Source organism: Oncorhynchus gorbuscha, linkage group LG21 (genome assembly GCF_021184085.1).
Source record: "Oncorhynchus gorbuscha isolate QuinsamMale2020 ecotype Even-year linkage group LG21, OgorEven_v1.0, whole genome shotgun sequence".
Taxonomy (NCBI): domain Eukaryota; kingdom Metazoa; phylum Chordata; class Actinopteri; order Salmoniformes; family Salmonidae; genus Oncorhynchus; species Oncorhynchus gorbuscha.
Genome location: NC_060193.1, coordinates 45,449,127 through 45,470,745, shown reverse-complemented (window position 1 = coordinate 45,470,745; position 21,619 = coordinate 45,449,127). Strand labels below are relative to the sequence as shown.

General features: G+C 43.7%; 1 protein-coding gene across 2 annotated transcripts in view; it reads right to left on the bottom strand.

The window, feature by feature from the left end:
• Nucleotides 1–21,379, bottom strand: part of LOC124008216 (aryl hydrocarbon receptor-like) — an 84,698-nt gene extending 63,319 nt beyond the window's left edge. For both annotated transcript variants that reach the window (XM_046319330.1, XM_046319331.1), the window contains exons 1-3: nucleotides 20,683–21,379; nucleotides 19,905–19,925; nucleotides 19,590–19,780 (exon numbers count right to left, since the gene is read on the bottom strand). In XM_046319330.1, the coding sequence (XP_046175286.1) occupies nucleotides 19,590–19,780; nucleotides 19,905–19,925; nucleotides 20,683–20,723 (253 nt within the window). In that variant the 5' untranslated portion in view covers nucleotides 20,724–21,379. The remainder of the gene's footprint in view (nucleotides 1–19,589; nucleotides 19,781–19,904; nucleotides 19,926–20,682) is intronic.
• Nucleotides 21,380–21,619: the final 240 nt, after the last annotated feature.

Genomic DNA, 21,619 nt, shown 5'->3' with positions numbered 1-21,619 from the left:
TCATTTAAAGGTTCCGATTGCGCTGACATATGCAGCGTTTACCGTGAACGCGGGAACATCGCCTTCAAAAGCAAAGCGCGTTCGGACTGAATCCCGGGCTGAAGAACCACTAGAACACTACCTTACTGTTACGCTCTTGTTGTCAATCCCAAACAACCACCAAGTACGCAGTCTACATTTTTCTTTTTAAATGGAAAACAATACGAAGGTCACAAGTTACAAGATTATGATTTTGTGAGTGCTTTTGTGACTGACTGACTGACTGACTGACTGACTGACTGACTGACTGACTACCCCAGGTAATACTGAAAGCTTAGAGAGAGAGCGAGAGCTCTCAGTTGAATAGCCTCCACCACACTGGACTGAATAAATCCATGAATGAATGGTGATGAGAGGAAAGCACACACACATGGCTTAGAGAAATGGTCCAGAAAGAAACCTTGAAGAAGCAAGACGTCCCCAGAGACTAATAAACATGTGTGTTTGGCTTCCTGCCAGATCCCGCTGTGACATGTCCTTGATGCTATCAGCTTGATTAAAATGAGGATGTTTATTTTGTCAAAAGGTAGTAGGTCTCTCGAGTGAGAAAATCTGTTATTTGTTTATCCCCCCCCCCCCCCCCGGGACTTCTTTGTGATTCTGTCTTTAAAAGCACATACTTTGTTGCAAAGCATTTCCCAAAGGGATATTAAAGTATACTATTACATTCTCTTCCTCTCCCAGACTGTCTGAAAGCATTTTGTTCCTCTGAGGGTGAGGACAGCAGTACAGCATCAACAGACAGCTAACATGATCACAGTACCACTATATCATGGTCACCACAAGCATCATTGTTGCATAATATGGTTTTAATCAGCTGATCCGATCAGGACAGTTGAGTAGTGCAGAACATATAACACAGTACAGTTGGAGAGGACAATGTAGCTGGCTAAGAGGACTCCTTTCACTTCCTGGGATACATTTTGATGCTGCAATGAGCTGTAAATTGGCTTACAGTGGTTTGTTGATGACTCGCATTGCCAAGGTTACCCAGTCCAAGCATATAGCCACGCTGTACCGGACTCAATGAATCCCCCTGGCTGTCAGGGCTAGCTCCCAAATTACACCCCATACCCGAATACGGGTGTAATCTAGTTTGGGTGAGCTGGGGGGGATTTCAGACCCCCATTGCTTAGCAGCTTGACACCAATAGCCTCTCTTCCTGATGTCGGTAGCAGATTCTAAAATGGTAAGACAGAGCTGAGGACATGCTAAGTCAGAATTGCTTTTTGACCTACATGGAAGTACAGTCTGGAACACTGGACTCAGTGTACATGATCATGCTGTAATACAAGAACACATAACTGTGTTTTCTTACGTGTAACTATGTCACTATGCAGAGTAAGGGAACACCAGGCTTTGAATCCAGCTGAGCCAAACCTCTGTGCGCTGTGCAACACTCGTCACCAACAACACTTCCTCTTTACCAACAAAACACTTCCAAGAACTGATGCATCGGCAATTCCAGTTCCCCTAGGAGTGTCTGACGCTAGCTGACGCTGGATGATGTAGCCTATAGGGCGACACACACACACGCACGCACGCACGCACACACACACACACTGCATGGTGGCCCTGATCCTGTTTGATGTTGCCTACAGGGCGACAATACTGTAGCTAGCCAACTGGCAGCACTGACATGGGTTCTCACTGTTTCAATGGTGTGGCAGAGAGGGGAGGGCACACACACGCACGCGCACACACACACACGCACACGCGTCATTTGGTGGCCAGAGGGGGCAGGGCAGGCACAGTTGGGGTGGCCCAGCTGAGAGAGAGAGAGGCTCTGGCACTAACCGGACTAATTTATGGATCTCCTGTTTTGTCTGCTGGTTTTATTACACACTAATTACAAAAAGGCAAACATCAGTCTGCCTCTTGGTTAAATAAAGCTGTTGATGCTCTGCAACCGTCCATAGCAGTGACTCCCAACAACGTACAGCATACCACCGTTCTGCCTATGTATCAATTTCAGTCCACCCTATAAGCTCCATAGGCCTACAGTAGAACATGTGGGTTCGGGTTACACCATACGATAGTTGAAGAGCAGAAGAGATGAAATATTGATCACATGGACAGTGTTTCCCGGGAGTAAATATAACAAACAGTAGAAGAAAAGGGCCCCGCAATAAACACACAGTGAAAGTGACGGGGATCTGGTGGGAAATAGTCACATAAATCAGTCCATCACTAGGGGGGGGGGGGGGGGGGCGTTTTCCTAACCACGCTGGACATCTACTCAAAGAGTTGTCTAACTAAGGAAGAACTGCAACAATATCAGGGACCCCACACACCCCAGCCACGGGCAGTTCACTCCTGTACTGCCTGGCAAGCTGTATCGGAGCACGGGGCCCAGGACAAGCCGTCAGACTGCTGAACACGTGAACCGGGACTGACCATTTGTGCTGACTCTCCACATCTTAGCACACGTGCACTCATTCACACAGCCTCACACCTATATACGCACAACACATATACACACACACCGAGACGTACGGTATTTGGCCCGACTACACGTCTGCCAGAAGCAGTTATGTGTCAGTCTAAGACGATGTAAACATTGACGTGACCAATAAGGCCCAGGTAGCAGTGAATCTGTCAGTGTGGATTTGTACAGCCTTTCGCTCTCCCTCCACCAGCTCTCCTTCCCAGCGCTTTGCTTTGCTTGGCACGTGTACACACACACACACAAGCGCACACACACACACACACGAGCGCTCGCGCACACATTCACTCTACACACACACATCACAACTGCTGCTATTAAGACATCTATTTATTATTTACTAAACTGCACAATTGAAACACTTTGCTCTCCATATCCCCCTTCCCGACACGCGTGTAAATATTGCACTGTAAAATGTGTAGAATGGATTCCTTGTATTGATATTATATTTCATCAGACGTATCCTTTACTACTTCTCTTTTTCTATTGTTGTTGTCACGTTATTGAGGTGAACCCCCAAGGCAGCCTTTCATTGTACCGTGTGCACTATGCGTATCCTGTGGACATGACAAATACACTTGACTGGGACCTGGTCAAGAAGGACCTTCATAGGGCCTGGCAATGTTCTGGAGAAGGCTGAGACTGCATGTCATATGTGAATTGGTCCAACAATTAAGTCAGCGGCACCTCGGCTGAAAACAAAATGCAACCCACTGGCAATCAAGCTCCTGCTTCCAGTCATGATGGACCAAACAAATAAATACATTACATGAACAAAACTCTGATCAAAAGAGCACACTAGGCCAACTGAATGTCACAAAATGTCATATCACCATTACCATATCAATTTCAGTAGCATAAAGCTTTCGTCACAGCACGTTCCCCTCTCTATTTCGTTTTGTGGAGACTGTTTTCCCTTTCGTTTTTATTGAGGCGCTCTCAGAGTAGCGGATAGCTATCGGGAGACTGCAATGCCTTGTGACAGCTCGGCAGCAGAGCACTGGAACAGTCCCCGCTCCATCAGCCTTTAATGAGCATTAATTGCCACTTAAAGCAGAAAAATGTGTGACTGACACACAATGATCAACAATTTCCTGGCCTTAATAGTGGGTACCGTGGCTGGGACGGGTTCTTGCTCAGATAAGAGTGTCTTTGTCCCAACACTGTCTCTAGTTATTCTACTGTCTCACAAGTCATGGCAGAGAGAGACACAGAGAGACAGAGAGACTGAGAGAGAGACACAGAGAGACAAAGAGACAGAGAGAGACAGAGAGAGACAGAGAGCCAGAGAGAGAGCCAGAGAGAGAGCCAGAGAGAGACAGAGAGAGAGAGAGACAGAGAGACAAAGAGACAGAGAGAGAGAGAGTCAGAGAGAGAGACAGAGAGAGAGTGAGACAGTGAAAGAGACACACTAGGTTATAGGGAGATAATCATACCATCCACTAAATGAAAAGGAATCTAACAGGGCAGAGACTCAGTGGGAATGATAATATGGTATAAATCTGAACTAATTAATTCAATCGAATTGATCAAAACAGGAGAACTCTTTATATAGTTAAAAATCAACAAGGAGGCTGTCTTGACAGATAAAAATGTATTCCTCTGTGCTACATACATTCCCCCCTCAGAGTCACCCTACTTCAATGAAGAGACTTTCTCCATTCTTAGAGGGGGAAATTAGTCACTTTCAGGCCCAAGGCAACGTACTGGTCTGTGGAGACCTGAATACTAGAACAGCAGAAGAACAAGACACTATTAACAGTCATGGGGATAAACACCTACCAGGAAGCAACAACCTTTCCCTCCCCACATACCCCCATAGAAACAACTATGGCAAAGTGAAAAACAAAAAAGGAATACAGCTCGTGAAGCTCTGTCGAACACTGGGTCTGTACATAATCAATGGTAGGCTGAGAGGGGACTCTTTTGGTAGGTACACCTACAGCTCATCCCTTGGCAGCAGCACTGTAGACTAGATTCCTCACCGACCTAAACCCAGAGTCTCTCAGAGCCTTCACAGTCAGCCCATCTCCCAAAAAGCAATTAGTAGCCAAAAAATACAATCTCTTTTTTCTCTTTTTGCCTTCAGCAATGAAGGTGTACATTTGGCTGTTTGGAACATAAACTTTATATTTGACAAATTAGCCTCCTTGGCTAATCTAAAAAAGCATTAGAGCAAACCAGAAATAACAGATAATGAAAAATGGTTTGATAATGATTGCAAAAATCTAAGAAAGTCATTGAGAAATATATCTAATCAAAAACACAGAGAACCAGACAACAAAAATATAGGCCTTCAATATGGGGAAACACTGAAGCAATACAAACACACCCTAAGAAGAAAAAGGAACAGCACATTAGAAATCAAACAAACCTCATCATGAGGAATTGGCTATCCAAAATGGGGATATGTGGAGAAATCACTTTGCGAACCTCTACAGCAATATAACAAAGAGCCCAGAATGAAAAGATATACAAGAAAATGACAAATCCTTGAATCAGCAGTCAAAGACTATCAGAATCCTGTGGATACCCTAATTACAGAAGTATTATTGGAAAAACTATGCACTCTCCAACCCAAAAAGGCCTGTGGTGCTGATGGTATTTTAAATGAAATGATCAAATATACAGACCACAAATTCAAATAGGCTATACTCAAACTCTTCAACATTATTCTCATTGCAGGTTTTCCCCCCGATATTTGGAACCAGGAATTGATCACACCAATCTATAAAAATGGAGACAAATTTGACCCAAATAATTACAGAGGAATTTGCGTTAACAGCAACAGCAAATTCTCTGCAGTATTATAAATAGCAGACTACATAATTTCCTTGACGAACAAAACGTCCTGAGCAGAAGCCAGATTGGATTTCTAAAATATTATCGTACAACAGTCCACATTTACACCCTCCACACTCTAATTGATAAACAAGTAAACCAAAACAAAGGCAAAATCTACTCGTGTTTTGTAGATTTCAAGAAAGCATTAAAAACAAATGTGCGGTTAAAATTGGCAACAAGCAAACAGACTTCTTCTCTCAGGGACGGGGAGTGAAACAGGGCTGTCCAATAAGTCCAACACTATTTAACATCTACATTAATGAATTGGCAAAAACATTAGAAGAATCGTCAGCACCTGGTATCACCCCACACAACACTGAAATCAAGTGTCTGCTGTACGCAGATGACCTGGTGCTGCTGTCTCCCACTAACGAGGGGTTACAGCAGCACCTAGATCGTCTTCACAGGTTCTGTCAGACCTGGGCTCTGACCGTTAACCTAAAAAACCCAAATATAATGATATTCCAAAAAAGGTCCGGAAATAAGAATGACAAATATAAATTCTATTTGGACACAGTTCTATTAGAACACACCAAAACTACACATATCTAGGACTAAATATCAGCAACATATATATTTTATATATAAATATATATATTTTTTCTATTTTTTTTTCTTTCGATATGTATACTTTGACAATGTAACAGGTAACAGTTGACAGCATTCCCTCCCCCACATGCCAACCTAGGCACAACTATGACAACATAACCAACAAAAACGGGTCACAACTCCTGCAGCTCTGTCGCACGCTGGGTATGTACATAGTCAATGGTAGGCTTCGAGGGGACTCCTATGGTAGGTACACCTATAGCTCATCTCTTGGCAGTAGTACTGTAGACTATTTTATCACTGACCTCAACCCAGAGTCTCTCAGATCGTTCACAGTCAGCCCACTGACACCCCTATCAGACCACAGCAAAATCACAGTCTACTTGAACAGAGCAATACTCAATCATGAGACATCCAAGCCAAAGCAACTGAGTAACATTAAGACATGCTATAGATGGAAGGAATGCAGTTTGGAAACCTACCAAAAAACAATTAGGCAACAACAAATTCAATCCCTTTTAGATAATTTCCTGGGTAAAACGTTCCACTGTAATAGTGAAGGTGTAAACTTGGCAGTAGAAAATCTTAACAGTATATTTGGCCTCTCAGCTCCCTATCAAATCTAAAAATCTCAAATAGAAAACTGAAGAAAATGAACAACAATGACAAATGGTTTGATGAAGAATGCAAAAATCTAAGAAAGAAATTGAGAAACCTATCCAACCAAAAACATAGAGACCCGGAAAACCTGAGTCTACGCCTTCACTATGGTGAATCAATAAAACAATACAGAAATACACTACGGAAAAAGAAGGAACAGCACGTCAGAAATCAGCTCAATGTAATTGAAGAATCCATAGACTCTAACCACTTCTGGGAAAATTGGAAAACACTAAACAAACAACAACAGGAAGAATTATCTATCCAAAATGGAGATATATGGGTAAACCACTTCTCCAATCTTGTCACGCCTTGGTCATTGTATTTTGTGTTTTTGTTATATGTTTGGGTAGGTCAGGGTGTGACATGAGTTTATATGTTGTTTTCGTATTGGGGTTTGTAGTATTTGGGATCGCGGCTAATTAGGGGTGTGGTATAGGCTTGGCTGCCTGAGGAGATTCTCAATCAGAGTCAGGTGATCCTCGTTGTCTCTGATTGGGAACCATATTTAGGGAGCCATAGTTTCGCTTTGTATTTCGTGGGTGTTTGTTCCTGTCTTTGTGTAGTATTCACCAGATAGGCTGTAATTAGTTTCACGTTCCGTTCTGTTGTTTTTGTATTTAGTTTCAGTTATTTCATGTACCGCGATTCTTTCATTAAAGTCATGAGTAACCTACACGCTGCATTTCGGGCCGACTCTCTTTCTTCAACAGACGAACGCTGTTACAAATCTGTTTGGCTTTTAGGCTCTATAACAAAGAATAAAGAGCAAAAACATATACAGGATCAAATACCACTGGATTCTCCAATTACCTTGAATGAGCTACAGGACAAAATAAAAACCCTCCAACCCAAAAAGGCATGTGGTGTTGATGGTATCGTTAATGAAATGATCAAATATACAGACAACAAATTCCAATTGGCTATACTAAAACTCTTCAACATCATCCTTAGCTCTGGCATCTTCCTCAATATTTGGAACTATTTCACCCCAATCCACAAAAATGGAGACAAATTTGACCCCAATAACTACCGTGGGATATGCGTCAACAGCAACCTTGGGAAAATCCTCTGCATTATCATTAACAGCAGACTCGTATTTCCTCAATGAAAACAAAACAATGTACTGAGAAAATGTCAAATTGCCGTTTTACCAAATTACCGTACGACAGACCACGTATTCACCCTTCACACCCTAATTGACAACCAAACAAACCAAAACAAAGGCAAAGTCTTCTCATGCTTTGTTGATTTCAAAAAAGCCTTCGACTCAATTTGGCATGAGGGTCTGCTATACAAATTGATGGGAAGTGGTGTTGGGGGTAAAACATACGACATTATAAAATCCATGTACACAAACAACAAGTGTGTGATTAATATAGGCAAAAAACACACAAATTTATTCCCACAGGGCCGTGGGATGAGACAGGGATGCAGCTTAAGCCCCACCCTCTTCAACATATATATCAACGAATTGGTGTGGGCACTAGAAAGGTCTGCAGCACCCGGCCTCACCTTACTAGAATCTGAAGTCAAATGTCTACTGTTTGCTGATGATCTGGTGCTTCTGTCACCAACCAAGGAGGGCCTACAGCAGCACCTAGATATTATGCACAGATTCTGCCAGACCTGGGCCCTGACAGTAAATCTCAGTTAGACCAAAATAATGGTGTTCCAAAAAAGGTCCAGTCGCCAGGACCACAAATACAAATTCCATCTAGACACCATTGCCCTTGAGCACACAAAAAACTATACATACCTTGGCCTAAACATCAGCACCACAGGTAACTTCCACAAAGCTGTGAACGATCTGAGAGACAAGGCAAGAAGGGCATTCTATGCAATCAAAAGGAACATAAAATTCAACAAACCAATTAGGATCTGGCTAAAAATACTTGAATCAGTCATAGAGCCCATTGCCCTTTATGGTTGTGAGGTCTGGGGTCCGCTCACCAACCAAGATTTCAACCAAATTAGATCCAGCCAAATCATGAGAAAACAAAAAGATAATTACTTGACACATTGGAAAGAATTAACAAAAAAACAGAGCAAACTTGAATGCTATTTGGCCCTAAACAGAGAGTACACAGTGGCAGAATACCTGACCACTGTGACTGACCCAAACTTAAGGAAAGCTTTGACTATGTACAGACTCAGTGAGCATAGCCTTGCTTTTGAGAAAGGCCACCGTAGGCAGACATGGCTCTCAAGAGAAGACAGGAGTATGTGCACACTGCCCACATAATGAGGTGGAAACTGAGCTGCACTTCATAACCTCCTGCCCAATGTATGACCATATTAGAGACACATATTTCCCTCAGATTACACAGATCCACAAAGAATTCAAAAACAAACCCAGTTGATAAACTCCCATATCTACTGGGTGAAATACCACAGTGTGCCATCACAGCAGCAAGATGTGTGACCTGTTGCCACAAGAAAAGGGCAACCAGTGAAGAACAAACACCATTGTAAACACAACCCATATTTATGCTTTTTTTATTTTCCCTTGTGTACTTTAACCATTTGTACATTGTTACAACACTGTATATATACGTAATATGACATTTGTAATTTCTTTATTCTTTTGAAACTTCTGCATGTGTAATGTTTACCGTTAATTTTTATTGTTTATTTCACTTTTGTATATTATAATATAAAAAATAATAAATAATAATTATTAATATTTATTATATTATTATATTATTACATTATCTACCTCACTTGCTTTGGCAATGTTAACACATGTTTCCCATGCCAATAAAGCCCCTTGAATTGAATTGAATTGAGAAGGAGGAGGGAACACGTAGCTCATCCTGTCTCTATTTCAACAGTAAGCTACAGTACAGCTTCAACAAATCGACAGTAATCCTCTCTCTGGCTGAAATTGTTATCATGCTCAAAGTTTACCTAAAAGCTGGCAAAGCAATTAAGAAAACTGTAAGCTGTGTTGGCAGGGGTCTGTTTTCCTCTACTCCTCACGTAAGTCAGCCTGATCTGTATGGAAGCTTCAGTCTGATAAGTGACCAGGGCTGAGCTCAGTTCAACACACACACTGGCACGCACGTAGACACACAAACACAACTGGGCACTAGGTTCGGGCTTAGCCAAAATAAACACGGCCATTGTTGTGAAAATATGGAGGCCTGTGGCTAGAGCAGGGTGTGTGTCTGTGTGCGTGAGCGGGTTCATTGATGGATCATAACAGTGCTTCGTACTCATACGTACGCACGCACGCATACACACGCACGCACGCATACACACGCACGCACGCATACACACGCACGCATACACACGCACGCATACACACGCACGCACACACACGCACGCATACACACGCACGCACGCATACACACGCACGCATACACACGCACGCACGCATACACACGCACGCATACACACACACGCATACACACGCACGCATACACACGCACGCACGCATACACACGCACGCATACACACGCACGCACGCATACACACGCACGCACGCATACACACGCACGCACGCATACACACGCATGCACGCATACACACGCACGCACGCATACACACGCACGCACGCATACACACGCACGCACGCATACACACGCACGCACGCATACACACGCACGCATACACACGCACGCACACACACGCACGCACATATACACTCACCTAATTAGCAGGAATGCATTCTATGGGATCAGGCATACCAGACAGTTTTTCCAGGAATTAAGAAAAGCTTGTTGACAGTCTGATGGTGTAAGGTAAAGAGCAGGAATTTGGAGAGAGAGCGAGAGAGCGAGAGAGAGCGAGAGAGAGAGAGCGAGAGAGCGAGAGAGAGAGAGAGAGAGAGAGCGAGAGAGAGAGAGCGAGAGAGAGAGAGAGAGAGAGAGAGAGAGAGAGAGCGAGAGAGAGTGAGAGAGAGAGAGAGAGAGAGAGTGAGAGAGAGAGCGAGCGAGAGAGAGAGCGAGAGCGAGAGCGAGAGAGAGTGAGAGAGTGAGAGAGAGAGAGAGAGAGAGCGAGAGAGCGAGAGAGAGAGAGAGAGAGAGAGAGAGAGAGAGAGAGAGAGAGAGAGAGAGAGAGAGAGAGAGAGAGAGAGAGAGAGAGAGAGAGAGAGAGAGAGAGAGACAGAGAGAGAGAGCGATAGAGAGACTATTAGTTCAGTTTCTTCTTCATCTGCTAAATCTCATTATCTCTCTCTCTAATAGCACTGGGCACTACAGTAGGTTGAACCATGAGAAAATAGGTCAGTTGATGGGAAGGTACACTCTGGTAATCACACCAAAGTGACCTTTTAAGACCAATGTATTCCTGGACTGGCTACCTTGACATAGCAGCACAAGACTGGCCCTTTTGTGTCCACAAGGTTTGATTCTGGTGTGCTGCTGGAGTTTTTTCACCCATATCCCTTCTTCTTTTCCTTTTCAAAGGAATATATAAGTGGATTAACCCTGTTGTTTTTTATTACAAAATAATTTAATCCTCAACTGCTCCTTTTCAGCGTATTGTAATGACAGCACATTGGTAGGAATACATTGAAAAACAAAAGAGACACTTTATTTTGTGGCTCAGTTATGAGAAGAGCTGTTTAACAACATACTTATAAAAGCTATATTTCTTTCATATTCAAGCCTTGGAACTGAACTTTCTAGTGTGGTTTCTTCGTTCGTTTATTGCTCTCTAAGCCGTCCACTTATTTTGGCTTTTTAACTAGTTTCACATACATCGGTCCTGTTCTCCCTCCGTATGGTCCACAATGTCCTCATCCATTACTTTACCATTGGCTCTAGTCAATTCATCATGGACCAGTCATAAGCTCGTTAGCACAGGGCCTCCTCTCTCTCATGCAAAATCACAGGGAGTTCATTTACCAAAATGACCTGGAACCGTCATGGTTGAGACTCATTCAAATCAATCGAACCATGGAGGTAAAAACACACCAGATCTCCTCTGGCCACTGAGGTTGAGCTATCGTTGTAACTCAACACAAAGCCAAGGCTGTGCCGTAAAGCTGTCTTAAGACAGTCAGGCACATTTGTAACGCACGTTGAGTGGGGAATCCATCCTTTGTGAGCGAGACAACCGTGGCAACGGTCTGCGGGAGGCCTTTACAACCGAGTGTATAGAGGAAACGTGGAGATACACTCAATTAAACAGAGCTTAGAGAGGAGGCAGGCACAGGAGGGGGTGACCGGGTTAGTGTGACGGCACAACGCAACCAGAAAATACAACAACACCATCCTCACCTCATCTCCTCTAGTTGGAGAGACATCGGAAAAAAGGAATGCGCTTTCTCTAAATCAAACGGTATCCAGTCCGGAGGTTTCCAGTCCCCAGTCTCCGGTCCATAGAAGGCCTCCAGTCCAGAGCCTCCAGAGATGGCCTCCAGTCCAGAGCCTCCAGAGATGGCCTCCAGTCCAGAGCCTCCATAGACGGCCTCCAGTCCAGAGCCTCCAGAGATGGCCTCCAGTCCAGAGCCTCCAGAGATGGCCTCCAGTCCAGAGCCTCCAGAGACGGCCTCCAGTCCAGAGCCTCCAGAGATGGCCTCCAGTCCAGAGCCTCCAGAGATGGCCTCCAGTCCAGAGCCTCCATAGATGGCCTCCAGTCCAGAGCCTCCATAGATGGCCTCCAGTCCAGAGCCTCCATAGACGGCCTCCAGTCCAGAGCCTCCATAGATGGCCTCCAGTCCAGAGCCTCCAGAGATGGCCTCCAGTCCGGAGCCTCCATAAACGGCCTCCAGTCCGGGACCCGCAGCGAGGGTGCCCAGCCCAGGGCCCGCAGCGAGGGTGCCCAGTCCGGGGTCGGCGAAATGGGTCCCCGCATCAGAGGTGCCAACAAAGTGGGGTGAGCCAGTGGTGGAGCGGGGTCTGCGTCCCGCACCTGAGCCGCCACAGTATAACACAATCTCAACACCTCTTTCAAATGTCTAAGAACATTCAATAAGGAGGGCACAACGGTTGATAAATGAGTTTCAAATATCTTCTATTTACTTAGTATATCCTCATGTCTCTGAGGTTGCTTGAGGCATCATAGGCATCACTTACGACCAGTTTCATCTGAAGCATATTTGTAAATCTTCTCATAATTTAGTCTACCAATATCCAACTTTTAGGGCTCTATTTTAACAAACCTAACACAATGATTAATCTAAGCGCTGGCGGTAGCACTATAGGTTCTAAGGGGGATGTCAGAAATATTTATTTGCTATTTTCACACCCGGGAATTATGAGTACAATAGATGGCAGTGGCGTGAAAGGGCTGGGTTTTGATGAATAAACAAGTTGTAGATGTGACGAGGGCTTGGCAACACACTGGCTTAATACGGCATGCTTTTGTCTCACGTTGTCAGGATTTGGCCAGGGTTGTTCCGGTGTTTGGTCACTAGATGCCCCCATTGTGCCTTTTGACCTTTTGTTTTCCCTTGATCCCCATTATTATTTGCACCTGTGCCTCGTTTCCCCTGATTGTATTTAAACCCTTTGTTTTCCTCTGTTCTTTGTTTGTATGTTAGCACCCAGCCCTAGTACTCTGAGAACTCTTGTTGATCCCGGTGGACTCTCTTGTGGAATTCTGTTTTTTGTTCTTGTTTGTTTGTTTTTGGAGTATCTTTAGAGGCTTTTTGTGCTTTACCTTCCACCTTGTGGATTTACCTTTTTTACCTTTGTTCTTGTAGGATTCCTTTTGAGGTTGTGGAGTTACATGTTTTCCTGAAGAACTTCATTTTTTACTTCATCAAATACACCGTCTCAAGTACTGCTGTGTCTGCCTCATCTTCTGGGTTCTGCCGACTATTCGTGGCTCAGTTGGTTAAGTGACTGTTTCTCACTCCGGAGACCCGAGTTCGTAACCGGGTCCTGACAGAAATAGAGCTGGTAGGAACGTCAGGCGCCGTTCCTAGGGGGGGGATTCTGTAACCGGGTCCTGACACATGTTCTTGACGTCTTTGCGTTGTCAACTCCAATTCTGCTGGGAGCACGGAATATTCTTGTCCTGGTCCATTGTGGATTGATACTACAGTTAAATAGCATAGGCTACAGTAACGAGTAAAAGCAAAAAAATAAACACACCAAAAAACGTTCTCAATAGCCTACGTTGGGAGTGTTGGCGGCCAACATCGTTGTAATGGGCTTCAAGAGCCTACATGTCTTTACGCATTGCACTTCTCCTCAAGTAAGAAATACTAGGCTCCCATGAATTGTATTGTATGTGTGAGGCACGTTCTCAAATAGCAAGATATAGCCAATGCCTACCTTTGATACCGCATTACAGGACTGAATCATTTAAATACGTTTTGGAGGAGAGTGTCTTTGTTAACCCGATGAGAGGCGCTCTTTGGAGATGGGGGAGGATACTGAACAAGTTAAATGAAGTATGCAGGTCGGCATATGTGTGCAGTATATTTTCAAGTCAAGGCACTCTGACGAATTAAGCATTAAACACCTTTTACTGATGGGCTATTTCACAAGACCGGGATAAAAAAAGACATGACGCATCGCTGTTGACGTCACGGCCGTTAAAAGAAGAGGACCAAGGTGCAGCGTGGTGAGCGTACATTCTCTCCTTATTTGGAAAATGATGCCGAACAAGACAATAAACACGACAAAAACAAACCGTGAAGCTAAAGGCTAAGTGCCCTAAACAAAGTCAACTTCCCACAAACACAGGTGGGAAAAAGGACAGCCTAAGTATGGTTCTCAATCAGAGACAACGATAGACAGCTGTCCCTGATTGAGAACCCTACCCGGCCAAAACATAGAACTACACAACATAGAACATAGAATACCCACCCCAACTCACGCCCTGACCAAGCCAAAATAGAGACATAAAAAGGTTCTCTAAGGTCAGGGCGTGACAGTTGAACCAAGCTTAGTAGCCTAGGCTTAGGGTAGCAGGGGGCTTAATATGAAATGGAAAACAATATTTCTAAATAGGATCGGGTCAGAAGCATGATATGTTAAATGGCTTCTCTCGTTCCATGGCACTGTGTACACACGGTGTACTAGCACATAGAGGCTGCTGCCTGCATATGGACTTGATAATGCTACTTCAATAATGTTTACATATCTTGCATTTTCTCATTTCATATGTATATACTGTATTCTATACTATCTATTGCCTATGCCACTCTGTCATTGCTCATCCATATATTTATACATTCCATTCCTTTCCTTAGATTTGTGTGTGTTAGGTATTTGTTGTGGAAATGTTCGATATTACTGCACTGTCGGAAATCAAAGAACAAGCATTTCGCCACCCTCGCAATAACATCTGCTAACCATATGTATGTGACCAATAAAATGTGATTTGATTTGACACTAAGGCCTAAATGTTTTTAAGCACAACATTTGCACGTCTATACAAATTACTAGGCCTCTGTCAATTGTATCGCTGCCTATGTTTGAGGCAGGTTTAAAAACTATATATCAGCAGTTGATATGGAGGACTGAATAGTTTGGAGTAGCGTGTCTTTGGTAATCGAATGAGGTGCATTGTGAATAATGAAAATGTATGAGGGGAAAAAAAACGACAAAATATTTCAAAGCACTCTCAGTAGGCCATTTGAAACCCCTTTATTCATAGGTTACCTGGATAATGGCCAGGATATAATACGCACCTATGCGATGCTGTTAAACCAGTCTCGATTTTAAGGTCAGGGTAGGCTATGTTTGGTTTTTAATCAAATGAAATGAAATTGGGGGAAAACAATTGTTTTCGAGGACACACCTCAAATATTGCCACTCCTACCACCTCAGCACAAGGGAGATGATGTAAAGACAGATACATTGCCGAACTGCCCGTGTGCCAGTGATGACGAAATTGCAGACTAACGTGCGTTTGACACTTGCTCCTCTTTAGCACCAGAATGAAATAGCGCTTTAGTGTGTGAACATTTCTTTATAAACTGGTCTTTACACAATATTCAATTGTCACCACATGAATGATTTTCGACACTAAGCTGCACATCTGGAAACAGCTCAGCTGAGTCATGTCACAGCTTAATATTTACATGTGAGTCATTTATCAGACGCTCTTAGCCAGAGGGACTTACAGTAGTGAGTGCATGCATTTTCGTACTGGTCGCCCTGTGGGAATCAAACCCACAACTCTGATGTTGCAAGTGTCACACTCCACCAACTGAGCCACACAAGGCTATTACCATGACATTAGCAAAACATGACCAAAAAACTCAAATAAGTCAGGCTTTACGGTCTGGCTTAATTTTTTCCATCCTTATGTGACCAATACCCACACACCCACCGTTCCTGTCTCTCCCGCTCCTTATCCCTCTCCCTCTCCTTATCCCGCTCCCTTATCCCTTTCCCTCTCCCTCTCTTTATCCCTATCCCTCTCCCTCTCCTTATCCCTCTCCTAATCCCTCTCCCTTATCCCTCTCCCTCTCCTTATCCCTCTCCCTCTTCTTATCCCTCTCCATATTCTTATCCCTCTCCTTATCTCTCCCTCTCCTTATCCCTCTCCCTATTCCTCTCCCTTATCCTTATCCCTCTCCCTCTCCCTCTCCTTATCCCTCTCCTAATCCCTCTCCCTATTCCTCTCCCTTATCCTTATCCCCCTCCCTCTCCTTATCCCTCTCCTTACCCCTCTCCCCATTCCTCTCCCTTATCCCTCTCCTTATCCTTATCCCCCTCCCTCTCCTTATCCCTCTCCATATTCCTCTCCCTTATCCCTATCCCTCTCCCGCTCCTTATCCCTCTCCATATTCCTCTCCCTTATCCTTATCCCTCTCCCTCTCCTTATCCCTCTCCCTCTCCTTATCCCTCTCCTAATCCCTCTCCCTATTCCTCTCCCTTATCCTTATCCCCCTCCCTCTCCTTACCCCTCTCCCCATTCCTCTCCCTTATCCTTATCCCTCTCCTTATCCTTATCCCCTCCCTCTCCATATTCCTCTCCCTTATCCCTATCCCTCTCCCGCTCCTTATCCCTCTCCATATTCCTCTCCCTTATCCTTATCCCTCTCCCTCTCCTTATCCCTCTCCCTTATCCCTCTCCTTATCCCTCTTCGTATCCCTCTCCCTATTCCTCTCCCTTATCCTTATCCCTCTCCTTATCCCTCTCCTAATCCCTCTCCCTATTCCTCTCCCTTATCCTTATCCATCTCCCTCTCCTTATCCCTCTCCTAATCCCTCTCCCTATTCCTCTCCCTTATCCTTATCCCTCTCCCCTCCCTATTCCTCTCCCTTATCCTTATCCCTCTCCCTCTCCTTATCCCTCTCCCTATTCCTCTCCCTTATCCTTATCCCTCTTCTTCTCCTAATCCCTCTCCCTATTCCTCTCCCTTATCCTTATCCCTCTCCTTATCCCTCTCCCTATTCCTCTCCCTTATCCTTATCCCTCTCCTTATCCCTCTTCGTATCCCTCTCCCTATTCCTCTCCCTTATCCTAATCCCTCTCCTTATCCCTCTCCCTATTCCTCTCCCTTATCCTTATCCCTCTCCTTATCCCTCTTCGTATCCCTCTCCCTATTCCTCTCCCTTATCCTTATCCCTCTCCCTATTCCTCTCCCTTATCCTTATCCCTCTCCTTATCCCTCTTCGTATCCCTCTCCCTTATCCTTATCCCTCTCCTAATCCCTCTCCCTATTCCTCTCCCTTATCCTTATCCATCTCCCTCTCCTTATCCCTCTCCTAATCCCTCTCCCTTATCCTTATCCCTCTCCCTCTCCTTATCCCTCTCCCTATTCCTCTCCCTTATCCTTATCCCTCTCCCTCTCCTTATCCCTCTCCCTATTCCTCTCCCTCTCCTTATCCCTCTCCTAATCTCTCTCCCTTATCCTTATCCCTCTCCCTATCCTTATCCCTCTCCTAATCCCTCTCCCTATTCCTCTCCCTTATCCTTATCCCTCTCCCTCTCCTAATCCCTCTCCCTATTCCTCTCCCTTATCCCTATCCCTTTCCCTCTCTCTCATGACCACTCCTTCTTTGTGACAAAAACCCTGTACAGATTTCCCTATGTGTACTCCAATGCCACTCTGAATATCTCCAATGGTCAGACTCATTAACAGCCTCTGTCAGACCCAGGGCACAGTGGCAAAACCATTGAACTAATGATCTACCAATGTTAAATGATGTACAGTGCGAGGCTACTTGTACCTCAGTCAACCACCCATTGGTCAAAACCTATAAAAAGAAAGCCACGTCACATTCCATTACCCAGAATCCTCAGCCATCCTACTGCACAGCACAAATGCTGTGATGACGTATTAGTTGCCAGTTGAATCTAAAGAGCTATGCTGGCCTGTTGCTAAACTTCCATTTAAAAATCACACAAGCTCTTCACTAAAAAAGCATGTAAAACATAACATAGCTCATCTAATCCCTGCACATCAAATAGCATTTTTCATATTTTCACATAAATAATGGTTCACTACAAAGGCTACACAAGAGTGGTATACCCCATGGTGTACCCTTAGTTTGGGTGAACTGGTGCAAAATGGTGCCATCGAATGCAGGAAGACCCACAGCTATATTCTGTAACTAGGTTATATAGTAGCTAGCCGTGCTCTATTCAAAACATGTGATCAGATTTGCATTCTTCCTTCAAGTGTTACACTGTTTATGTTCATTTACATTGCTGCTGATGTAATGCAGGTACACCATTTAAAGTGTTCAATACATTTAATCAAACGCACCTTCTCCCATTTCCATTTAACCAATTGTTGATCTATAGTGTAACATACCGTGTCACGTACGTCAGGGAGCAGTGACTTTTATCCAAAGAGACTTACAGAGACGAGACATGTTCACGCGTGATCATATTGTTGGATCATAGGGAAAACCGCCACGGGGGACTCAGGAGGACCCATCATACCCCCATTACATTTAGCCCTTTAGTTCTTCTCCCCTGCTTTCCATTCTTTCCAATATCCTCCTCTCCTCCAGTTTATGTTAAGCAGTATGGTGGATGGGAGGGAAGGAACTTCCTGGGAGTCTCTGCTCCTGGTATATTCAATTCAAATAACTCCCTGTGGAGTCCTCTCAAATAGTAACCCTGTTATTGTCTCTCCACAGACACACGCGGATCCAAACGCAAACCTCCAATCTCCCCGTCCACTTCCAAATAGACGGAGGGATCCTACGTGACGTTATTCAGTTATTCAGATGAAATCTCTTAAAACCATAAACATTGGGTAGTAAGGTCCAGCAGTCATTGAGGTGAAACATGTCCACAATATTTTAGCTTTGTTCCGGTGTGCCTTGAAGATAGTCCCCTAAGCAATCTCAACCCTGCCCTTCCCTCTTAGCCTCTCCTCTCCTCCGCAGCTATGCACTTTCCATTCCCCGTGCAGCATCTTCAACACGGCTCTTACCCACGGCAGAGTCGGGGTCATGCCCACTGTTTCCATTCGACTCACCTCAACAACCATTTTAAAATCGACTGTCTAAAACAAACATTTCCCTCCCTCCGTCTTATAAATGATTGAAGCTCATTTCCTTTCAATTATGCATGACAAATCACCAGCGCCAGAACTCAGCGCCGGCCCTGCAGCATCATCCTAAGACAGGAAGGACTGTAAAGGTGTGATTCGGACATAGAACGTGGATAGAAATATGTTTCTGTATGCCATTGATGAGTTTATTGAGTAGTTCAGTACTGTCTTTGCATCATGTATGTGGTGTGTCTCAGGAAGAAAATGTGATAGGATACGGCGTTGCAACATTTCGTAGAAAGACCTCGCCAAGACAACACATTTATTTAACACATTTAGAAGGAATTGGGATCATACAATCTGATACCTTATTTTCAGCACAAAGTCCAATTTCAAATAAATAATATCATATCATATATAGTAACTATATTTTATTTTATTTGTAAGGAACTGTCCAAATAACTGGTCATATCTAAGTCACTACAGTGCATATCCTAAGCTTAAAACCTCCACAGTTACCTGCAGCCAACACACACACACACACACACACACACACACACACACACACACACACACACACACACACACACACACACACACACACACACACACACACACACACACACACACACACACACACACACACACACACACACACACACACACACACACACACACACACACCTGAGAAGAAGTTCTTGGTCCTCAGATAGCTCACGCTGAGCCGTAAGATAGAGAGTTTATCCAAGCTGGAGGTGACCTCCTCTGGGAAGGGCAGTAGACTGGCCAGACGGTCCAACTCAGAGTTCAGACGGTCCCGGTGGCGTTTTGATGGGTTAGACTTGGTCCCTTCAGATGGAGCTTTCTGTTTCTCTCTGAGCAGGAGAAGAGACATGAGGTTTATTAGGGAATCACAGAGGAAATTATGAAGCCAGTAGGCTAATTCTCTCAATATTAATAAGAAGGTAAACAGTGGACATATTACCACTCAGTACTCACTTTTGGTCTTTCACTTCGATGCTAAATGATAAAGCATATAATTAAATATTGGTATTAATAATAATAATATAAGTTTAATAATAAATAATCATCATATCAATAATAATAACAATAATAACAACAATATGATTATAATTATGTTCTTATTTCCTTATAAGTTTACTTATTATTTTCGCTGCTATTTAGCTTATTTTTTAAACAGTTATAGATAAGCAACAATAACACTGTAAATACAGTATGAAAAAAAAATATGAATAGTCAAGATACAAGTACTTGAACGTTTCACACGATGCATTAATGGCACACTGAACTATGAAAAATACTGAAACGAAAATGAATACAAAAAGGCCTGAGAATGATGAGCACGAGCACTGCGTGTGCCCGGAGTATTGGCATGGGTTCGTTTGGATTCGAATGGAATCATCTCTCTCCCATCTGAATTGAACATCACTTCAACCATTTTACCTCATCATGATTTTAGGAGTCAAATGACGTTTTTTTGTTATTTTTATTGAGGACATTATGCATGATTATCCTGACACAATATACTATATAGGATAAACATACTGCTTATAATATACAAATATAAATATCCAAATCTGTCGGCACCAAAGAATATTGAAGATATATACATGCTATTTGGATGGATCGTGAGTGACTATCATGTCATATAGCGTTGTTTCATATATTATCAAATAATAAAAAAGAATAACGTTATGGTGTGCCATTTTAGTTCATTGAGCAAGCCAATGCAACGTTTTAAAAAACTCTCACTTACTCTCTTTGCACCGGTTTTCTTCTTTTCCGTCCAGCATACATGGTTGAGGCTTTACTGCGGTATAGCCGAATTATTCAACGTTAAGTGAAGACCGAGCCGACCTACATAAACCCGGTAATGGTTGTCTAATAACCCATCTACTCATCCCCAGATCTTGTCCAGAAGGAACTGTTTTCAAGAATGGATCAAGCAATGCACGGATGAATCAGTCTTCTTGTCCTACATCAATGACGTTGATGTTTGTCAGGCGGTTCAAATAATTACGGCCACAAACTAATACTGACAACGATTGTATAAACGCTAATGCATGCAACTAAACACCGTATCACAATGAAATAGAGTTTCCCAACAAATAAGCAATGCTAAATTGACATTCGTCAAAAAGTGTCAGCAGCAAGTGCATCCCTTCCGCCGTGTTTAACCGGCGCGTAAAATGCTGTTGACATCCGATATTAAATGCCTTCCTCGTCATGCAAAGTCCATGTCATCATTCGTTTCGAAACAAACTTAAAATTAGTGGTAAAAAAATAGAAGAGGAAATAATAACGACATTGAAATATGGTGCCGTTTTTTCGCTAACGCATCTTTGCAAATCTCCTCTTGTGGCACGAGCAGCTCAAGCGCGCTCTCAAACTGAGCCCACAACCCCCTTCACAACCCAGTTAGGCCGGGGTACATGCATTGGACTGGACTGACCAGAAAACCCGCACAGATTTGTGCAAGAGCGCGCAAGGATCAGAGGTGGAGGCGCGCGAATCAGAGGCCTTGAGTTAGAGGGCGCGCGCAAGGATTAGGCCCCAGTTTAGAGGGCGCGTGCAATTAACATAAATTGGATCAGCACAAGGGCCCATTTGGTCACTGGCACAACTATTTGTGAAGTTGGTTGGCTATTAGGCTATGCAATTATATATTTAGTGAAGTTGGAAAACCTTTCAGA